Source organism: Myxine glutinosa, chromosome 13 (genome assembly GCF_964187855.1).
Source record: "Myxine glutinosa chromosome 13, kmMyxGlut1.1, whole genome shotgun sequence".
Classification (NCBI taxonomy): Eukaryota; Metazoa; Chordata; class Myxini; order Myxiniformes; family Myxinidae; genus Myxine; species Myxine glutinosa.
The window spans coordinates 87983241-88001061 of record NC_136273.1 but is presented as its reverse complement, the minus strand read 5'-3'; the positions used below and the strand labels follow the sequence as shown (position 1 = coordinate 88001061).

Here is a 17821-nt window from a genome sequence, read left to right as displayed (position 1 = left end):
GTCTGTCTGTCTGTTTGTTTGTCTGTCTGTTTTTCTGTCAACAGTATCTCAAAAAGTTGTGTATGGATTTGACGAAATTTGGTGGAGAGGTTGGGTATGTGACAAGACTGAATTGATTCAATTTTGGTGACGATCTGGATCTGAGAATGTTTTACCTTTTTTCGTGATTCTTCACCATTGAGTGATGGGCCAAAGATGATATATAAATAAATATATATATGTATATATCATAAGATATTTCAAATAGCTGTGGATGGATTATGACAAAATTAGATGGATTGGTTGGTCAGGTGGTGTGACGAGAACAAGCCGATTCGATTTTGGTCCAGGTCCGGATCTGATACAAAACGTAAACTGTTCAGCGTGGCGGAGGTATGCTCTCTCCCGAGTGCCGTTCTTGTTCTGACTGTCTTACTAAACGTTAATTGCATGAAACACCATTAAAAAGTAAAAATTGAAACTGAATTTTTTTTTCCCGCAATCATTGACTGTTGTTCTGCAGTGTCCTTCAGATTCATTCATTGAGTGTCCTTCAGATTTGCCAATTAGCTTTAGTCTGCACTTGTTATTTCAGTCTTTGTATGTGTTTATTTCAGTCTATGCTGTGTTTGTGTCGTGTGTTCGTCCATGTGTCGGTGTGTGGGAGGTTTGGGGTGGCGAGGGAGGCAACTCCCACTGTCAGCCTTTTATCTTGTTAAAAACAAAAACTCCAATTCTGGGGGGAATTGTCTCATCTTTAATAATGGGGAAATTATCCCATCTGGAATTCTGCGGGAATTAACCCATCCGTAATTCTGGAGGTCATGTCTAAGGGGCATCAGGAATTTTGTGTGGCTCTTTCCAGCGTAGAGCCGGACTCCAGGAACTTAAGCGCCTCTGTTCCTCAAGACATTAAAGTTCGGCCCTTCAATTTCTCACTTGATTGCTTCTGGGAACAGTTTTAAATGCAGTATATTATTTGACTGCTCTGTCAAATAATATACTGTAGTTGAGCCTGGTGTTGGCTTCGTGGTTAAGGTGCCGGCTTGGGATCCTCGGATCCTGAGTTCGAATCCCGGTCGATCGCTGAATTAACGCCAGCGGGGTTGACTCAGCCTGTCATCCTTCCGAGGTCGGCAAATTGAGTACCAGCTTGCTGGGATGAATGATCACGGTGTGTACCCCGGTTTAGAATAGGTACACCGTATCCCTGCGCATCGAAGAGCGTGACCAAGGATTGGCGTCAGGAAGGGCATCCGGCCATAAAAACATTGCCTCAAACAGGGAACCATGATTGTCATGGGGCCCGCAAGGCTAACCCCTGCTCTAGCGGGGAAAATGGCCTTAAAACGATCATTCATTCATTCATTCATTTGACTGCTCTGTAATCTTCAATGACAAATTTGAGAGAAGCCTTTCGAAAACGATCAAGTTTCTCATCTCCTTTACAGGCTGAATGGTAATGAGGATTTTCTTTCATCATAAAACATCAAATCAATTTATATCATTTTTGAAATATTTTGTAAACCACATGAAATATTTCAATGATTTTAGATGCATGACGATGACAACAGTCATAATTTGCACATGTAGGTGAAAAAAGGTGATTTTTTTTCCTCTTCCTTCCAATGACTAGCAGATGATGAAAATATAATGCACATCGAAATGGTAAAATTTGGTTCGCTGCCGCGAGGATCGAGCAAACTCGAAAATGTGCCGTGAAATAAATTTTTGAACGGTTGAGAAGCACTGGTCCAGACCACTGCACCTGGAAAAAAAACAGCACATCACTAAGTAACACACCAACTGTCAGTGCACCAGAATGTTGGGGCTTCAGCGTGATCCAAATCTTTCGAGGATCAAACACGCACTTTGACATGTTAGTTGCCCATAGACGTCATGTTCGAAGTTTGCACATATTGGCACCGGATATTGCTGTCGGGGTGATTGTTTGGGATTGTGATGGGCCCATGGGTCTCGATGAAAGCAGCGAGTGGTGATAGATAGGTGACTGAGTGGTTATTTTGCTGCGTGGAAGCGAGCGCAACAGGAGATTTGGCGGAGAGAGGATGGTGGAACAGTAAGATGGAGGTGTTAATTGCGTATGCCTCCACGTCTCATCTCGTGTTGGCATCCTCGATATTGCCAGCCAAGTGCGCATTCCTGCCACGACGCGTCTTCGACACTTGCGGGCGTACCGATCCGTACAAAAATGGGCGTACCGATACGCATTCCAGGCCCCGTATGGCAGATCTGCATGAATAAAAGTGTGGATCCCCATTGTCAAATGGAAATGAATAAAAATGCTGTGCACATCAAACCCTGGAACCGTATTCTGCTTGATCTTTTATTAATATCTTTCCTTCTTTCCGCTTTCCCACTGTAACACCTGTTGTTTGATGATGTACCGATGCTTATTATTTGCTTCCTGTCCCTTCTGCGTCTTACTTTTCGCTAAATAATACTTTACAAGGTTATCTCAGGAGGACATTTACAGCTCCAGTTCCAGGTGTGTGACGTCCAATGAAAATGTTGCCGGTTTGAGAGGGTCGAGGTCCTTCCTGATTTTAAAAGTTTACCATTTCATTGCAAAGTGCTGGAATACTCGTGCAATTAGGCATTAATGATAGGTATGGCCTTTCTTAAAATAAAATAAAAACTTGAGGGTTTGGTGTGATTAAAGTTTGGGGGAAAAGAAAAAGTCTATAATATTCTGTTTTGACTCTCATCACTAATTAATTGGAGAAACTTTTATTTACTTTGTCTCTCCACCTAAATAGTGGCAAACTCTTTACAAAGTAGGTGTACATTCCCTGGAAACCTCACAGAAAATCAAAGCGTGCTGACACCTCCAGCTGCCTCGCAAATGTGGTGGTGCATGATGTGCAGTGCTGCTTGGCTGGGCTGGATGTTGGCGGGGAGACAGACGTTCGCGGGTGAAAATTCGGCATCATTTTGGTATTAACACACCCGTTGCGAAATGTTATCGGCCGAGTTGTGTTGGTGGCGAAGGTCATGCCTCATGAGTGCCTTGTTGGGGGTTGGTTGGATGTCGGCACGAAAATGTTTTCGGGAAGAACAAGGGCGTCAGTTGCATCCTCATAGCCATTGGAGCTTGTGGTTTGTCACCTGTGTGTGCAGGATGATGAGGAGGTGGATATCAACATGGAGCATGACACGCTTGCCAGCCCGAAAACGGGTCTGGAGGATTACCCAAGCACTCAAGGTCAGCGCAACCCAACCAGATGGTTCATTCAGCCTCCCTCCCCATGGTGCACACACATAAACATATATATATATATATATATATATACTGTATATACAGTGCATTCAGAAAGTATTCAAACCCCTTCACTTTTTTCACATTTTGTTATGTTGCAGCCTTTTGCTGAAATCGTTTAAATTCATTTTTTCCCTCATCAATCTACACTCAATACCCCATAGTGACAAAGACAAAACAGGAGTTTTAGAAAGTTTTGCAAGTTTATTAAAAAGAAAAAACTGAAATATCACATTGACATAAGTATTCATACCCTTTGCTATGACACTTGAAATTTAGCTCAGGTGCCTCCCATTTCTCTTGATCATCTTTGAGATGTTTCTACACCTTGATTGGAGTCCACCTGTGGCAAATTCAATTGATTGGACATGATTTGGAAAGGCACACACCTGTCTATATAAGGTCTCACAGCTGACAATGCATATCAGAACAAAAACCAAGCCATGAGGTCGAAGGAGAACTGTCTGCATCGCTCAGAGACAGGATTGTGTCGAGGCACCGAACCGATCTGGGGAAGCCGACAAAAAAAAAACCTCTGCTGCATTGAAGGTTCCCAAGAGCACAGTGGCCTCCATAATTCTTAAATGGAAGAAGTTTGGAACAACCAGGACTCTTTCTAGAGCTATCGGGGGAGAAGGGCCTTGGTAAGAGAGGTGACCAAGAACCGTGGAAGCGGTTCGTGGAAGCGTGGAAGCGGATGGACACTCTGGTTGAGCTCCAGAGATCCTGTGTGGAGAAGGGAGAAACTTCCAGAAGGACAACCATCACTGCAACACTCCACTGATCTGGGCTTTATGGCAGAGTGGCCAGACGGAAGCCTCTCCTCAGTGAAAGACACATGAAAGCCCGCTCGGAGTTTGCAAAAAAGCACCTGAAGGACTCTCCGACTGTGAGAAACAAGATTCTGTGGTCTGATGAAACCAATATTGAACTGTTTGGCTTGGTGTGTGACTTTGCCAATAACTTGGTGTGTGATTTTGAAGGTGATTGGTTACACCTGAGCTAATTTACAATTGCTGTTATAAAGGGGGTGGACACATCCAACCAATCTATTGTAGTTTTGTATTTTTAATTAATCTCCTGAAATTTGTTGTGGGTTACGGTGTGTAAATAAAGGTGGAAAAGTCTGATTTAATGCATTTTAATTCCAGGCTATAAGGCAACAAAAGGTGAAAAATTTGAAATGGGGCGTAGACTTTCTAGTGTGTGTGTGTGTGTGTGTGTGTGTGTGTGTGTGTGTGTGTGTGTGTGTGTGTGTGTGTGTGTATATACACACACGCACACACCTCAACCCCACTCTTTGTGGATTGCGAAACGGAATGGTCTGGCATTGTGTCAATGGAAAAGGGGAGATTGGCTGTTCCCGAATCGCGAAAATTCGTGAATATCGGGAACAAACCGAATGTCAGAACTGGCGAGGCAAAATCTGCAAATGTTGACAAAATTCCTGCGAATGTGGATGAAAATCCTGCGAATGTATGTCGTGCCATTGTTTCAATGGAGAAAAGGGGGATACGTTATAGGTTCCCAGCGGTTCCTGATTCACAGAGCAAAATTTTTGAAGTTTAAAATGTTTTCGACCGCAAATGCACATGATTACAGTTTCATTAAAAAAATGCTTACAAATTTTAAAAAACGACAACACCAGGAACCATTTCCGATTTATTTAAGGAATGTGCTTACAGTTTATTAAAAGTGCTTAACCATACCTCACCGTGAAACCCCCCCAAAAAAACGACAACACCATCATGTACCGAAATTTTTATTTCACAAACACACGCAACTTTCAAATGATGATGACGGTGATGATGGTGATGAATTAAAATCCCGTGACTTCTCAAACTCTGAGGGCGACCCAAATGATGGTGCTGCAAAGCCGTGCACTAAAGGAGAGGCAGGAGAGGTAGGAGAATGTGCTTGTGCTGGTGGTGTTGAGGTGGAGGGAGCAGGGCAGAAGAAATGGGTAATGGGGAGCTGCCTGGCAGATTGCCCCAGGTTTCGATGCATCCCTTTGTAGGGGAGCAGCACATCGTCCAAGCCTCTCTTGAACTTGTGGTACCGTGCCATGACTGGGTCAGCGTCTTGCAACCTGTCGGCAATCGCCCGCATGTCCTGCAGCACCTCGCCCAGGAACTGGACTGTGAGGTTGGACCTCGGCACCTCTTCCTCATCATTGCCCGCCTCCTCCTCCTTGGAAACCTTTGTAATGGCCTCCAACTCCAACTGGACAAAATCACAGACTGGTCAAACAAGTGGAACATGTCTTTCAATCCTGACAAATCTCACACTCTTACTATGTCTCTCCGAAAAGATCGACTGGACAACCCTCCCATCTACTTTCTCAACAATCCTCTCCAAGAAGTTCTGTCGCTCAAGATTTTGGGTCTCACTATCTGCCATGATCTTTCTTGGGAAAACCACATTTCCAAGCTGGCCTCCAAAGCCAGTCGCCGACTGGGCATCCTCCGTCGTGCGAAGTCCTTCCTCGGCACACCTGAGCTCCTCACCACATACAAGGCTTTCATCCGCAGCTCAATGGAATACTGTTCTCCCCTATGGGCCGGTGCTCCTGCCTCACACCTAGCTCGGCTTCACGCTGTTGAAACCAAAGCTTTCAGAATTATTGGAATCTCCCGCGATGAAGCTATCTCTGAGGGCCTTTCACTCACTCACCGCAGGCAGGTAGGTGGTCTTTCTGTCTTCTACCGACTCCTCTCCGGCCTTGCACCCCCAGCTCTCTCTGTGCTCTGTCCCCCAAATATTCCTACAGGTCGCACAAGATCTGCCAGCAACCCTCTGATGGTTAAACTGCCGAAATCTCGGCTCTCTGCTCACCTTCACTCTTTCATTCCTCTTTTCTCCCGCCTCTGGAACAAACTCCCTCACTCCCTTCAATCCCACTCCTCCCTCCAGGTCTTTAAAACAGCTGTTCACCACCATCTCTTATCTTCCCCCATCCAAAACCTTGATTTTTTCTACCCCCGCTAATTCACCCCAGATCCACCTTGTTTGAAATTCCAACTTCTTTCCTGGAAGTCCTGGCAGTGTCCATATGTTTTATACCTCTCCCACCGCCCCCTTCCCACGCCCCCCCCCCCCCAAAGCCCTCGCCCTCTCTCAGATCTCTCGATGTCTCCATGTCTCTCGGTCCCTGCTCTCAAATGTTGTGTTTGTGTCCTTCCCCCTCTCTCCCCATCTTGTCTACCGCTCCCTATGTTATATGTTTTTTGTGTCGGTTTGTCTTTCTGTGTGATTAATGTTCGCTCTTTCACGAGCCTCGACCTTGTATACAAAAAAAAAAAAAAAAACAAAAAAAAAAACTCATCGGTGAGCAGGTTCAGGGAACGTTTCAGCATCATGGGTTTCAGCATGAAGTCCCTGGTCTCCGTGATGTCCTCGATCCATATGCTGAGAGTCTTCTCCATCCTTTCTATGTGGACATCTCGGACATGGGTGACCATCTTCGTACTCAATGCAGTGCTCGTTGCAACATTTTCAAGGATCGCCCGCTCCTTCCATATGTAGGGCACGGTGGATTCGTTAACACCGTAATGCCTGCGCACGGAGGCCGCACTCCAATTTGTTGCTCAGGGTCATCACTTTTCTCTGCCTCTTGGTAGTCGATACATCTCCGGCACTGGTCTTGCGCTTGGGAGCCATGATTTAACGATGAGCAGAGCTTGAGGCAAAAACGCAGGTCAAAGTAACGGGACGAGAAGAATGATTGAGACCCAGGACACAGTCGGTATATGTACCAATGCGCGGACATTGTGGGTAGTTGCGGGAGGGGTGAGTAGTCTGCACATTGTTTATGGGGAATTTTATCGGATGATGCCATATTGAGCACTCGCTAATTAATGCAATAATAGATTTAATGAAGCCTTTTCATTCTATAACTCGTGGGGTTGACTTGTTTACGCAGATTGTGGGACATCCAGCGAAGCTCTCGATTAAAGTGTGGCTAAAATTCGCGGCCACGAAAGCCATGAAAATGCGAAGCATGCAGCCGCAAATGTAGAAGCATGTCGTGCTCGTGGCTCGTAGAAGATATTTTTTTGTGTGTATGTCCAGCAACGTTGTGTGTGTGGCTGGTGAAAGATGGGTTTTATAATTGTCAAGCTCGCGGCTTGTGAAAATAAAAAAAGTTTTGAGGATTCGCAAAAAAACGCGAATTCACGGGACACATGGCAGTGAATAGAGAAGCAGGTCGCAATTTATCACCCGCGAATACGCGGAACACGCAAACACATGGAACCCGCGAATAGCTTGGTTCGACTGTTTATATAAACTAGAGAAATACCCATACTATGCACGGGTGGGAGGCCAGAAGCAAACAGGCAATGCAGATACGGTGAATGCTAAAGCATGAAACCAATAAATTCCACATTCCTGTAGCACCTTCAGTCGCACGTCAGACATGGACAGCAAGTTCGTGAAAAGACTTCCATGAAAAACGTACCTGTTCGCAAACAAACAGGTACGTTCACGTAGAGAAACATCGATCGTGGGACCGTGGCGATTCTGCATATGGCGATGGCAAAATATCAGAAATTGAAGGCTTTTTTTATTTGAAACGATTCATATAAACATCCATTGAATCATATCACGCGCAAATCATCAAAATCTAAACAGTATCTTCAGAATTTCAATAAAAGCCACATCACTGTTCATATCGGTAAATATTATTCCATCGTGTTTCAAATCGTGATCGATACACTATGATCGTGATGATCGTGATCGTGAATCCTGATCGATAATCGTGCTCACAATCGCTATGTCGTATGTACTTCCGATACGTGTACCAAATTCCCGAAACGTGTAACTGTACCAAATCAACAGTTAAAAGGATGAGCCGAGAGGTGTTAAGGCCTTGGCAAGATCGATGGAGACAGCGATCTGTTAGATCTGATCCTCCTTCATGCCGAAGTGCAGATCCTCCTTCATGCCACATTCGATCGATGCAGCTGTGCAGCAATCGGTGCAGTCGTTTGTGCGGCACACGGTGCAGCGATCGGTGCAGCCGTTGGTGCGGCACACGGTGCAGCGATCGGTGCAAACGTGGACTCCCACACTGCCACATCCTGCTGATACTTGCTCCCGCATGACGTTATTTTCCCGGGTGCCGCACAAATGGCTGCACCGATCGAGATTTAACGGATGTTTATATAAATCGTTTAAAAGAAAAAAAAGCCTTCAATTCCCGATATTTAGCCTTTTCATTTGGGCCTCCTAATGGAAGCCCCGCCCTTTGGGCGGGTACCGTTGCTCGACGTAAGAAGACGTCACAATGACCGTCATGCAAACGCGAATGTTATGCGGGAGTCCAAACCTGAGAATGCTGGAGACTAAAGCTGAAATTGTGAAAACTAAATAGCCTATTTTACTCCTGGGGATCCCAGGATTATCCACCCAAAATATATTTGCGATCGGTTCAGCAGTTTTTACGGTACCTTTGAACGGACAGACAGACATTTGGTGAATTATAGTAAGATGTATATATTGTCGCGTGATTCCCCTTGGTTAAGACGGGGAAATCACGAATGGCAACCGAGCATTACTTTGAGGCGACGATCAAATACGGATTTCACTCGACAAGCAGGGGAAGAAAAGAGAAGAAGAAGCGGTACATTTACCTGTCCATCCCGCGCGCAGGCGTCTTCACCCTGCAAATCAATTCAACCCGAGACGGATGTAAAATGCACAAAAGGAATATTCATTTTACGGAACCCGATAACAAGGAACGCGCCGGTAATTAAATGTACAAAGTTGGGATCCCACACACCTCACTTCAAAACCAAGCACAGGGGAAGAATTATTCAAAGAAACCGTTGTGTTCTGTGTGGGGCAGCTTATCTCTGTCTGGTTGCAGTGTATCAGGGATCGTCTGGCTCAAGCACGCCGTCCGACGCAGCTCCGATGTTGGCAGGAAGCAGGCCTCGATGCACCCCTGTTCGCCCGCCGTTTTAGGCCTCACTGAGCACGTGGCTCGTCACGCTCCAGCAGCAAGCCTCGCTCATACGCTCGTCGTTCGCACGTGAACGCAGGGAAGAATCGTCAGGGCTCCGTCTCTCCACAGTCTTTGACCTCCTAGTTTCTCCACCAAAGTCCAAAGGCAAGAGAATGTCCAGTGCAAGAGGGGGGTCAGGAACGAGAGGAACCAGAACAAGAAGGGCAGAAGAAAAAAGGAAGAACAAAATGTCGGTCTCCTCTACCTTTCATCAAACCCTCGTTACGTCACTGGCCCTTCTCCAATCAGTGCATCACTCCTTCTCGCCCCTCACGTCCCCCAAACCGAGGGAGGTTTCCTGCCCCTCCCCCGACCAATCACGAGCTCTTCCTTACTCTGCCAATCGGCGGCCTGCTTCTTTCTCGGGCCTGCCTCGATCTCCCAATCAACCCTTAGACCAATCCTTAGCAAGGTGGGCGTGGTCTCAGCCTGCCTGAGCAATGTTTGTCTTCAAGTCGGGGTGATGAGTGGGCGCTTCCGGTCTGTTCTTCCGGTCAGGTTTTATTATTATTGTGGCGGAGGGGGTTGAATTAGTGTGCGCGCTAATGGGAATGGATTCCTAATCTACGTGTCTATGTGCATTGCCATACGGGACAATGGATAGATCACAGGTTTGACACACTGGGGAATTAGCTTAATCCCTATTCTACTTATCACAAAGCCATCCTCGTATGACCACAAAGATACCCACTTAATCCGACAAACCGCCTAAACAGAACTTATTACAGGTGAGGTTCCCCATCAGGACAGTCGAAGCACCTACCTATGCAGATCTACCTGGATCTATATATGCCCTACCCCAAAATTAATAACTATATATATATATATATATATATATATATTTATATATATATATATATATATATATATATATATACTGTATATATATATATATATATATATATAATTATATATATATATATATATATTGTTGCGGATCTCGGGGGTCGGCTCTCCCCTTATCAAGGGGGGGTTAATCCCCTTGTCTTTTTAGCTGGCGGCCGTCCCGAGTCCTTAGAAGTTATAACGTTCCTTCCAGTAGGTGGTAAGTAGGGTTGTTGGTCGAGTCTTAGTTCAATTACCGAAGTACTACCACCGGCCGTAAAGCAAGGAGATAACAACCACCAGAGCCGCAGCATTAGTGGATACGCCGAGCGAAGCGAGCCGCGACTCGGGCCGTTAACAATGAGACTAAACCCAATTCTGAGCGGTTTCCAAATCGTGCCACAGGTACTCAATTGATAGAAGGGACGGATGCGATCGGATGGAGAGAAAACCAGAAGGTAGGAAGAACAAAGATGGGTTTATTCACAAATATACAAGAGAAGAGGAAACGAAAAGATGACATTAAAGGAAGAGGAAGGAGCAGAACACAGGGCAGTCTTAACAACAGTCTTAACTTAGGACCCCAGACAAACATACACACTCACACGGGGATTGTAGCTGGTAGGGTGGAAGGTCCAGGTAGATGGTTCAGGCGATGGGGTCCAGGCTCCGGTCCACTCCAGTCCAGCGCGCGAAACTCGGCAGGCAGCTCCGCGTATCGTTCAACGCGAGCGGACCTTACATATAGCGGGGGGGGGGGGGGGCTGTTGTCCCGCAGCGTACGTAATAAATGGATGGTCGTGCTAAACGCACCCTCCCCAAGGTTCTCTCTTATACAAGTCCTTTCAATGTGAGCGCTGCCGTATAAGTCTTTCGCAATGCGAGCGCTGCCGTATCTCCTTCGCAAATGTACGCTCCGGGATCAGTCTTCTCGGTAATGCGCGCGCCTCCAACAAGTCCAACCAGCGCTCGCTCATTAAAAGAAGTTCGTGTCGCAGTCCAACAGAAAGAAGTCCGTGTGTGCAGTCCAACCGAAAGCAGTCTGTAATAGGGCTTTGCGTTCGCCTTTTATCATGCGAGCCAAGATCACTCCACCAGCCAAAAAGCCACGCCCGTCGGTGATATTGCCTCAGCCCTGGTTGGCTGGTGAGGGCTTACCGGCCACGCCTTTGATGACTGGATGATGTGGCCACACCTTCTTCTGGGCGTTCCGCCCCCTTTTTCCTTGGGCCTGACCACATGGTTAATGGCGGCTTGAGCGAGCGCTGAGGCGGCTGCTGCTGGCAGAGGTGCGTAATGGCGTCGCTGGGAGAGAGAGGTTGGCAAAATGGCCGGAATTGGATTGGGGACCTACTCTTATTTAATTGATGCAACGCAGATTCAACTATTGGAAACACGGCCTTATCTAAAACACATAATAATGAAATAACTGAGTTCCTATGGTGGCCTACGTGTTGCTTGTGGACTAACTAGGGGTGCAACCTTTAACCTTTAATGTCATATTTACAAGTGATTATTTATTTACAAAAGTGTGGGTTCAAAAACCACAACAATATATATATATATAAATAAAAATAAAAATAACTTCATCACCACTATCTGACTTACTGATTGAAATGTTCTCTACCTTCCGGGTGTCGTAAAAAAGCTGAAATTTGGAGTGCCGAAGGACATCGAAGCCGGCACACCGGGAAAAATCACAGAACCACAGGCGTCTGTAAATGAAAAATTACATTTAAAAAAACGTAAGCGCGTATGTAAAGAGAAAAAAAAAAGTCAATCTCTGTCTTTCATTTGAAAATTGTAATTTATATCACTGTAAACTGTGAAATAAAAATCATGATGAAAATTTACTTGAGATCCGTAAACGCGTCCAGAACCCCCCACCCCCCAAAACAAAACGGTCGGTGATGCTTGCCTATAATCACAAAGCTTCAATGTATTATGTCCCTACATACAAAGCACTGTTTGTTATTGCTTCCACAAAATATTATCATACCCCACGTGTGTGTTTGTGTGTGTGTGACGTGTGTGTGTGTGTGTGTGTGTGTGTGTGTGTGTGTGTGTGTGTGTGTGTGTGTGTATGTGTGTGTGCGCGCGTGTATATATATACACACATACATGTACATACATACATACACAGGCACACACAAAGGTGCATACTTTGAGACCTGGGAGGGCTCCGTTTCACCTTCTGAAACATATGGAGATGACAACCAACGACACCCCTCACTCCTCTCTCCTCCTCCTTCCAGTGTTAAATTCCTTCAATCCCACCTCTTTAATGCACTGTGGTCGAATCTGCAGTTTTAACCGAGTAGCCTGATCCTAACAGTTTATCCTCGTACTCCGAACATCCATTTGTGTTCGCCTGCACTTGACGGAATATCATGGCAGAAGCGCCGAGATATCGCTGTTCGATAATCATTAATATTTTAAATATTATAATGCAGTTTTTAATAATGCACGACCATTTCGTGTGTCGCCCCGGTCCAGGCCGCGAGGTGGCCATTGTGTTTGGGATTGCAATGCGTGGTCGCTGCGTGACATGTGTGTGTGATATGAACTGCGTGATTTTACTCATATTGTGCTTGTAATAAGACTGGCCATGACGAGGCAGAAAATGTAAATACGAACTCGGATGCCAGTCATGCCTCGTGGGAAAATTGCATCGTTTCTTTGCTTCATTGCAGATGTCTGTGGAGTAAAGTGTGGAGTGTGACGAATTTGATCTGTGAGGGTTTTTTTATTGGTTGTACCGAATGAGCAAATATTAGACAAACAACTTGTCGTGGAGATTATGGCGGGTTTGTTTGTCTTATTATGGAAAATTATTTTGGAAAATTATTGTGGCAAATTATTATGGAAAATTATTTTGGAAAATTATTATGGAAAATTATTGTGGCAAATTATTTTGGAAAATTATTATGGAAAATTATTGTGGCAAATTATTTTGGAAAATTATTATGGAAAACGCGCCCTGAGAATCGCCATACCCCCCTGTGATTTTCCACAGTTGTGAGTGTGTAACTCGAGGTTCTGAAAAAGGGTTTTATACACCTTTATGTCCATGTGTTTTGTACCTAGATCCACCCCCCTCCCCCGCCTTCCTATGCCCCCCCCCCCCAAGCCCTCTCCTTCCCACAGATCTTCCGTTGTCCCTGTTCTCTGCTGTTGTACTTGTGTGCTTCCCTCTCTCTCCCCATCTTGTCTCCCACTCCCTTTATTGTATGTTTTGTGTGTCCGCAGGTTGTTCGAAATAGGATACCTGTGGCGCCGTCAAATAGGAAGTCGCATTGTTTTTCCGTTAGAGGCCGGAAGAAGGTTTTGGAAAACTTTTGCCTCACTTTCTCTTGCGATCACTTTATCCCGTAGGTTCGAAACCAGTGGTTGCCGGCCCGGAGAGCCCCACCACCCAAGCTGCTCGCTCCGCACGGGCTTCCCCGCGGAACGACCACCATCACGAACACAGGAAGAAGAAGAAGAAGCACAGGCATAAGCACAAGCACAAGCGCAGGCACGACGGGCGAGACTCCCTCCCTTTCCTCGGCAGTCCGGCGAGCGCTCGTTCTTTTAACTCGCTCTCCACGTCAGACTGAAGTCTCCTTCCCGACGTGTTTGCCCCGCTTCCTCTTCCCACCGTTCCCACCCTCTTCCAATGCCATTTCCCTCCTTGCCTTTTGATCTCGGCGGACACGTATTTACGCGTCCAGCGTTTGTGGCCCCCGAGTCGCATTCGATACGCGATTTACTGTCGTCGTTCTTGGGAAATATTGTGATCGTTTGACCTTCCAAATGTTCTGCTGGAGCCCGAATAAATATCGGAGCACGAGTGCCCTTTCGCAGCATTCCAACACTTTTTCCACAGCACAGTAATCAGGGCGTGAGGTTGTTAACGTCGTCGTCTGTCCTGTGTTCATCTTTCCTGGGGGATTTGAGGGAAGCGTTTTTGGCGCGGAAACGTTTGTGATTCGTTTTTTTTTCATTGTTATTTAATTTTCTTGCATTGGTCAATTCATTATTCTCATTGGGGATGTAGCACCGGGCTAGTGATATAGGGACTAGCAGCCTTGGTCGAAAGCTGGAATGCTGCATTGCGTAATGAAAAATAAATTATCTGGATTAGCACTTGTGGTACTTGGGCCTTTCATGCAACAAATGGACACCAACAATGTGGTTCGACTTTGGCGTGACCCCTCTTCTCCCAACGTCTTGCGACAGAGTCCTCGATGTTGCTTAACCTCCCGGGCGATAGAGAAGACCTGCTTTGGAGCCGCACTGGTGATGCCCTCCCTGTACATAGGGTGACTGTATTTAATAAACGTGTTTTTGTACGGGATTAAAATGACCTGCTTTGAACAAGACGTTTTTGTCGTGTCGACCTCTTGGCCCGGTGCCCTGCTCGACCTCTTGGTCCGGTGCCCTGCTCGACCTCTTGGCCCAGTGCGCTGCTCGACATCTTGGCCCAGTGCCCTGCTCGACCTCTTGGCCCAATGCCCTGCTCGACCTCTTGGCCCGGTGCCCTGCTCGACCTCTTGGCCCGGTGCCCTGCTCGACCTCTTGGCCCGGTGCCCTGCTCGACCTCTTGGCCCGGTGCCCTGCTCGACCTCTTGGTCCGGTGCCTTGCTCGACCTCTTGGCCCGGTGCCCTGCTCGACCTCTTGGCCCGGTGCCCTGCTCGACCTCTTGGCCCGGTGCCCTGCTCGACCTCTTGGCCCGGTGCCCTGCTCGACCTCTTGGTCCGGTGCCCTGCTCGACCTCTTGGCCCGGTGCCCTGCTCGACCTCTTGGCCCGGTGCCCTGCTCGACATCTTGATCAAGTGCCCTGCTCGACCTCTTGGCCTGATGCCCTGCTCGACCTCTTGGCCCGGTGCCCTGCTCGACCTCTTGGCCCGGTGCCCTGCTCGACCTCTTGGCCCGGTGCCCTGCTCGACCTCTTGGCCCGGTGCCCTGCTCAACCTCTGAGTTTCCAGGGGACCCGATTAGGGATTGATGTAAAGTGAGCTGCATCGGTGCTGCCCCTATCGCATCGACGCACCTGTTGTGCTTCCTCGCTCCGGCTATTGGAATCGATGCAATGCTGGAAACGGCTGCTGGTTTCGTGAGGGAGGGGCGGGGGAGGAGTCGTGCGGCAGAGCCCAGGCAGATCCCCAGCAGCGCCGAAGGTGGGACTTGGGGAGGGAGAAGTGCAGGCGCCTCTTTCAAAAAGACCTTAGACGGGGCGAGTCCGTCACCGAGGAGCAAACGTGGCCGCGCCGACGGACATGAGCCGCGAGGAGACACCTCGCGATGAATTGGAGACCCTTCGGGGAGCGGAGGCGCTCGGATTGAGCAGCGTACGGACGCTGACGGTGAACGGGAGACCTCCTCGCGCCGGAACGGTGGCGAGCCCTGGGCGGGCAGGGGGTCGCTCCCCACAACGGCGCACTTTGGTCTCGAGCGGGGCAGAACCCCCGCGGTCGTGTCGACGCGACGCCCCAGAAGACGAGGCTCACGTGAGCCTCTTGGGATGGCCCTTGGGACCGATGGGCGCCCCTCGTCGACGCTCCTCCTACCGGCGTCTTCAAAACTCGCTGTACAACGTATTGGAACGACCCCGGGGTCGCGCGTGCCTGTACCACGTGTGCGTGTGAGTACCCCGTGAGCTACGTGCAAGACCTTCTGGGGTCTTTAGTCTTTGCATTGGCGGGGTCGGCGGTTCGACTGGGGTATTAAAGTGAGGCAGGTACGAGCGAGCACGTGGCACATTCAATACCTGTGCGGGTGCGCGTTGTTGGCACTTCATTCAAACGTGGTCGTTTGTTCTGGGGCACGAACACCTTAATGTTATTGTTTTACTTATTTTTACAACTTGGCCATCCATTAATCCTTCATGGCCCCTCGTAACCAAAAAAAAAAGGTATTTTTTTTGTTTTTTTTTGCAAAAACGCATGGTGAGACACTTGTAATAAATGACGTAGAAATCGATGTGTCCTGTTTATAGGGCTGAAAGACCGTTTGCCTGTGCAATGAAAGGTTTACGGTCCAAACGCGTGATGATCTCCAATGGGTTACCATTTGGGTTCAGGGAGCTGTGTAAACAATCCATCGAAGAGAAGACCCAGGTTTTCATGAGCTCGTGTTCAAATGATTAAGAGGGAGAAAGGTAATGATATTTGCAATACCTGGTCTCCCAGCGATGAAGTGATTTCATTGGTTCATGCAGAGTGACGTCACCACCATTATTTATATTGATTTAAGCATCTACACAGACGACGTAACTAAATAGACACCATGAATGAATGAATGAATGATCGTTTTTAAGGCCATTCTCCCCGCTAGAGCGGGGGTTAGCCTTGCGGGCCCCATGACAATCATGGTTCCCTGTTTGAGGCAATGTTTTTATGGCCGGATGCCCTTCCTGACGCCAACCCTTGGTCACGCTCTTACGATGCGCAGGGATACGGTGTACCTATTCTAAATCGGGGTACATGTCGTGATCATTCATCCCAGCAAGCTGGTACTCAATTTGCCGACCTCGGAAGGATGACAGGCTGAGTCAACCCTCCTGGCGTTAATTCAGCGATCGACCGGGATTCGAACTCAGGATTCTAGGATCCCAAGCCGGCACCCTAACCGCTAAGCCAACACCAGGCCAACACCAAGTAAATAGACACCATGATTTAAAAAAATATTATTCAACATTTGTAGTACATTTGATCCATTTTAATACATTCACTGGTATTTTGTCGATTTGCCATTTGCAGATTTCAACGTTTTTACTCTTTCAGGCATAAAACTAACGAGTTCGGAAATTTTCTCTTGTAGGATTTCTGCCCAGGCTTCACGCAAAAGGTTGAGCGATTCTGCCCATGATGTTGGTTTCCTGGACTTTTTCCGCGCAGCTCGATCCAATATGGCCCAGAGGTGTTCAATGGGATTCATGTCAGGAGACTGACTTGGCCATGGAAGTCACTTGATCCCATTTCTGTCCTGCCATTCTTTGGTCTTTTTTTGCAGTGTGGCATGGAGCTCCATTGTCCATGAGGAGAGTGTTGTTTTTGACCATCTGACCAGTGGAGAAGACAGGGAGAAGTCCATCCTCAAGGATAGAAATACGTATCGTAGAGTTAATGTTGCCAACACACCGCAAGCTCTGACCGACCAGCGCTTCAGATTGCTCCCCACACCATCACTGAAAAACCAGCGTGTTTGACGGTTCAAAGAAAACTCTTCACTGGGAAGTCTCCAGATAGTATGGCAGATAGGTGCAGGAATTGTGCCTTTGATGATACAAGCATGGCATTTGGCACACAGAGTATGTCCTAAGAAAGATATTTGGCTCTAGGGCCATCGTAGATTTGTCCTTTTTTGAAAAATGGCCGCCATTGTTGTCACAGGACAAATCTGTGATGGCCCTAGAGCCAAATATCTTCCTTAGGGCATACTCTAACTGTGTGCCAACTCTCGTGCTTGTATCATCAAAGTCACAATTCTCCCAAATATTTCACCTATCTGCCGTGCTAAAAATTGGGCGCCATTTTTATTGGACACATCTGTGATGACTCTTATAGTCAGAATATTTAACTGTTTACCAAATACCATGCTTGTATGATTCAAACAACAGTTTATACAAATTAATATACCATATACCATATACCATATAAATGGCGGCCATTTTAAAAACATTGTTGTCACAGGACAAATATATGATAACCCTATAGTTAGGGGTCTTTATGTGCCAAATGTCAAA

General features: G+C 47.1%; 2 protein-coding genes across 6 annotated transcripts in view; both read left to right on the top strand.

Moving 5' to 3' along the window:
- TAF2 (TATA-box binding protein associated factor 2) overlaps positions 1–14219 on the top strand; it is a 162170-nt gene extending 147951 nt beyond the window's left edge. For all 5 annotated transcript variants that reach the window (XM_068134798.2, XM_078767761.1, XM_078767762.1 and 2 more), the window contains exons 25-26: positions 3121–3205; positions 13467–14219. In XM_068134798.2, coding sequence (XP_067990899.2) covers positions 3121–3205; positions 13467–13690 — 309 coding nt within the window. In that variant the 3' untranslated portion in view covers positions 13691–14219. The remainder of the gene's footprint in view (positions 1–3120; positions 3206–13466) is intronic.
- Positions 14220–14361: 142 nt separating this feature from the next.
- LOC137439100 (potassium voltage-gated channel subfamily KQT member 4) overlaps positions 14362–17821 on the top strand; it is a 333803-nt gene continuing 330343 nt past the window's right edge. The window contains exon 1 of the mRNA XM_078767763.1: positions 14362–15718. Coding sequence (XP_078623889.1) covers positions 15354–15718 — 365 coding nt within the window. The 5' untranslated portion in view covers positions 14362–15353. The remainder of the gene's footprint in view (positions 15719–17821) is intronic.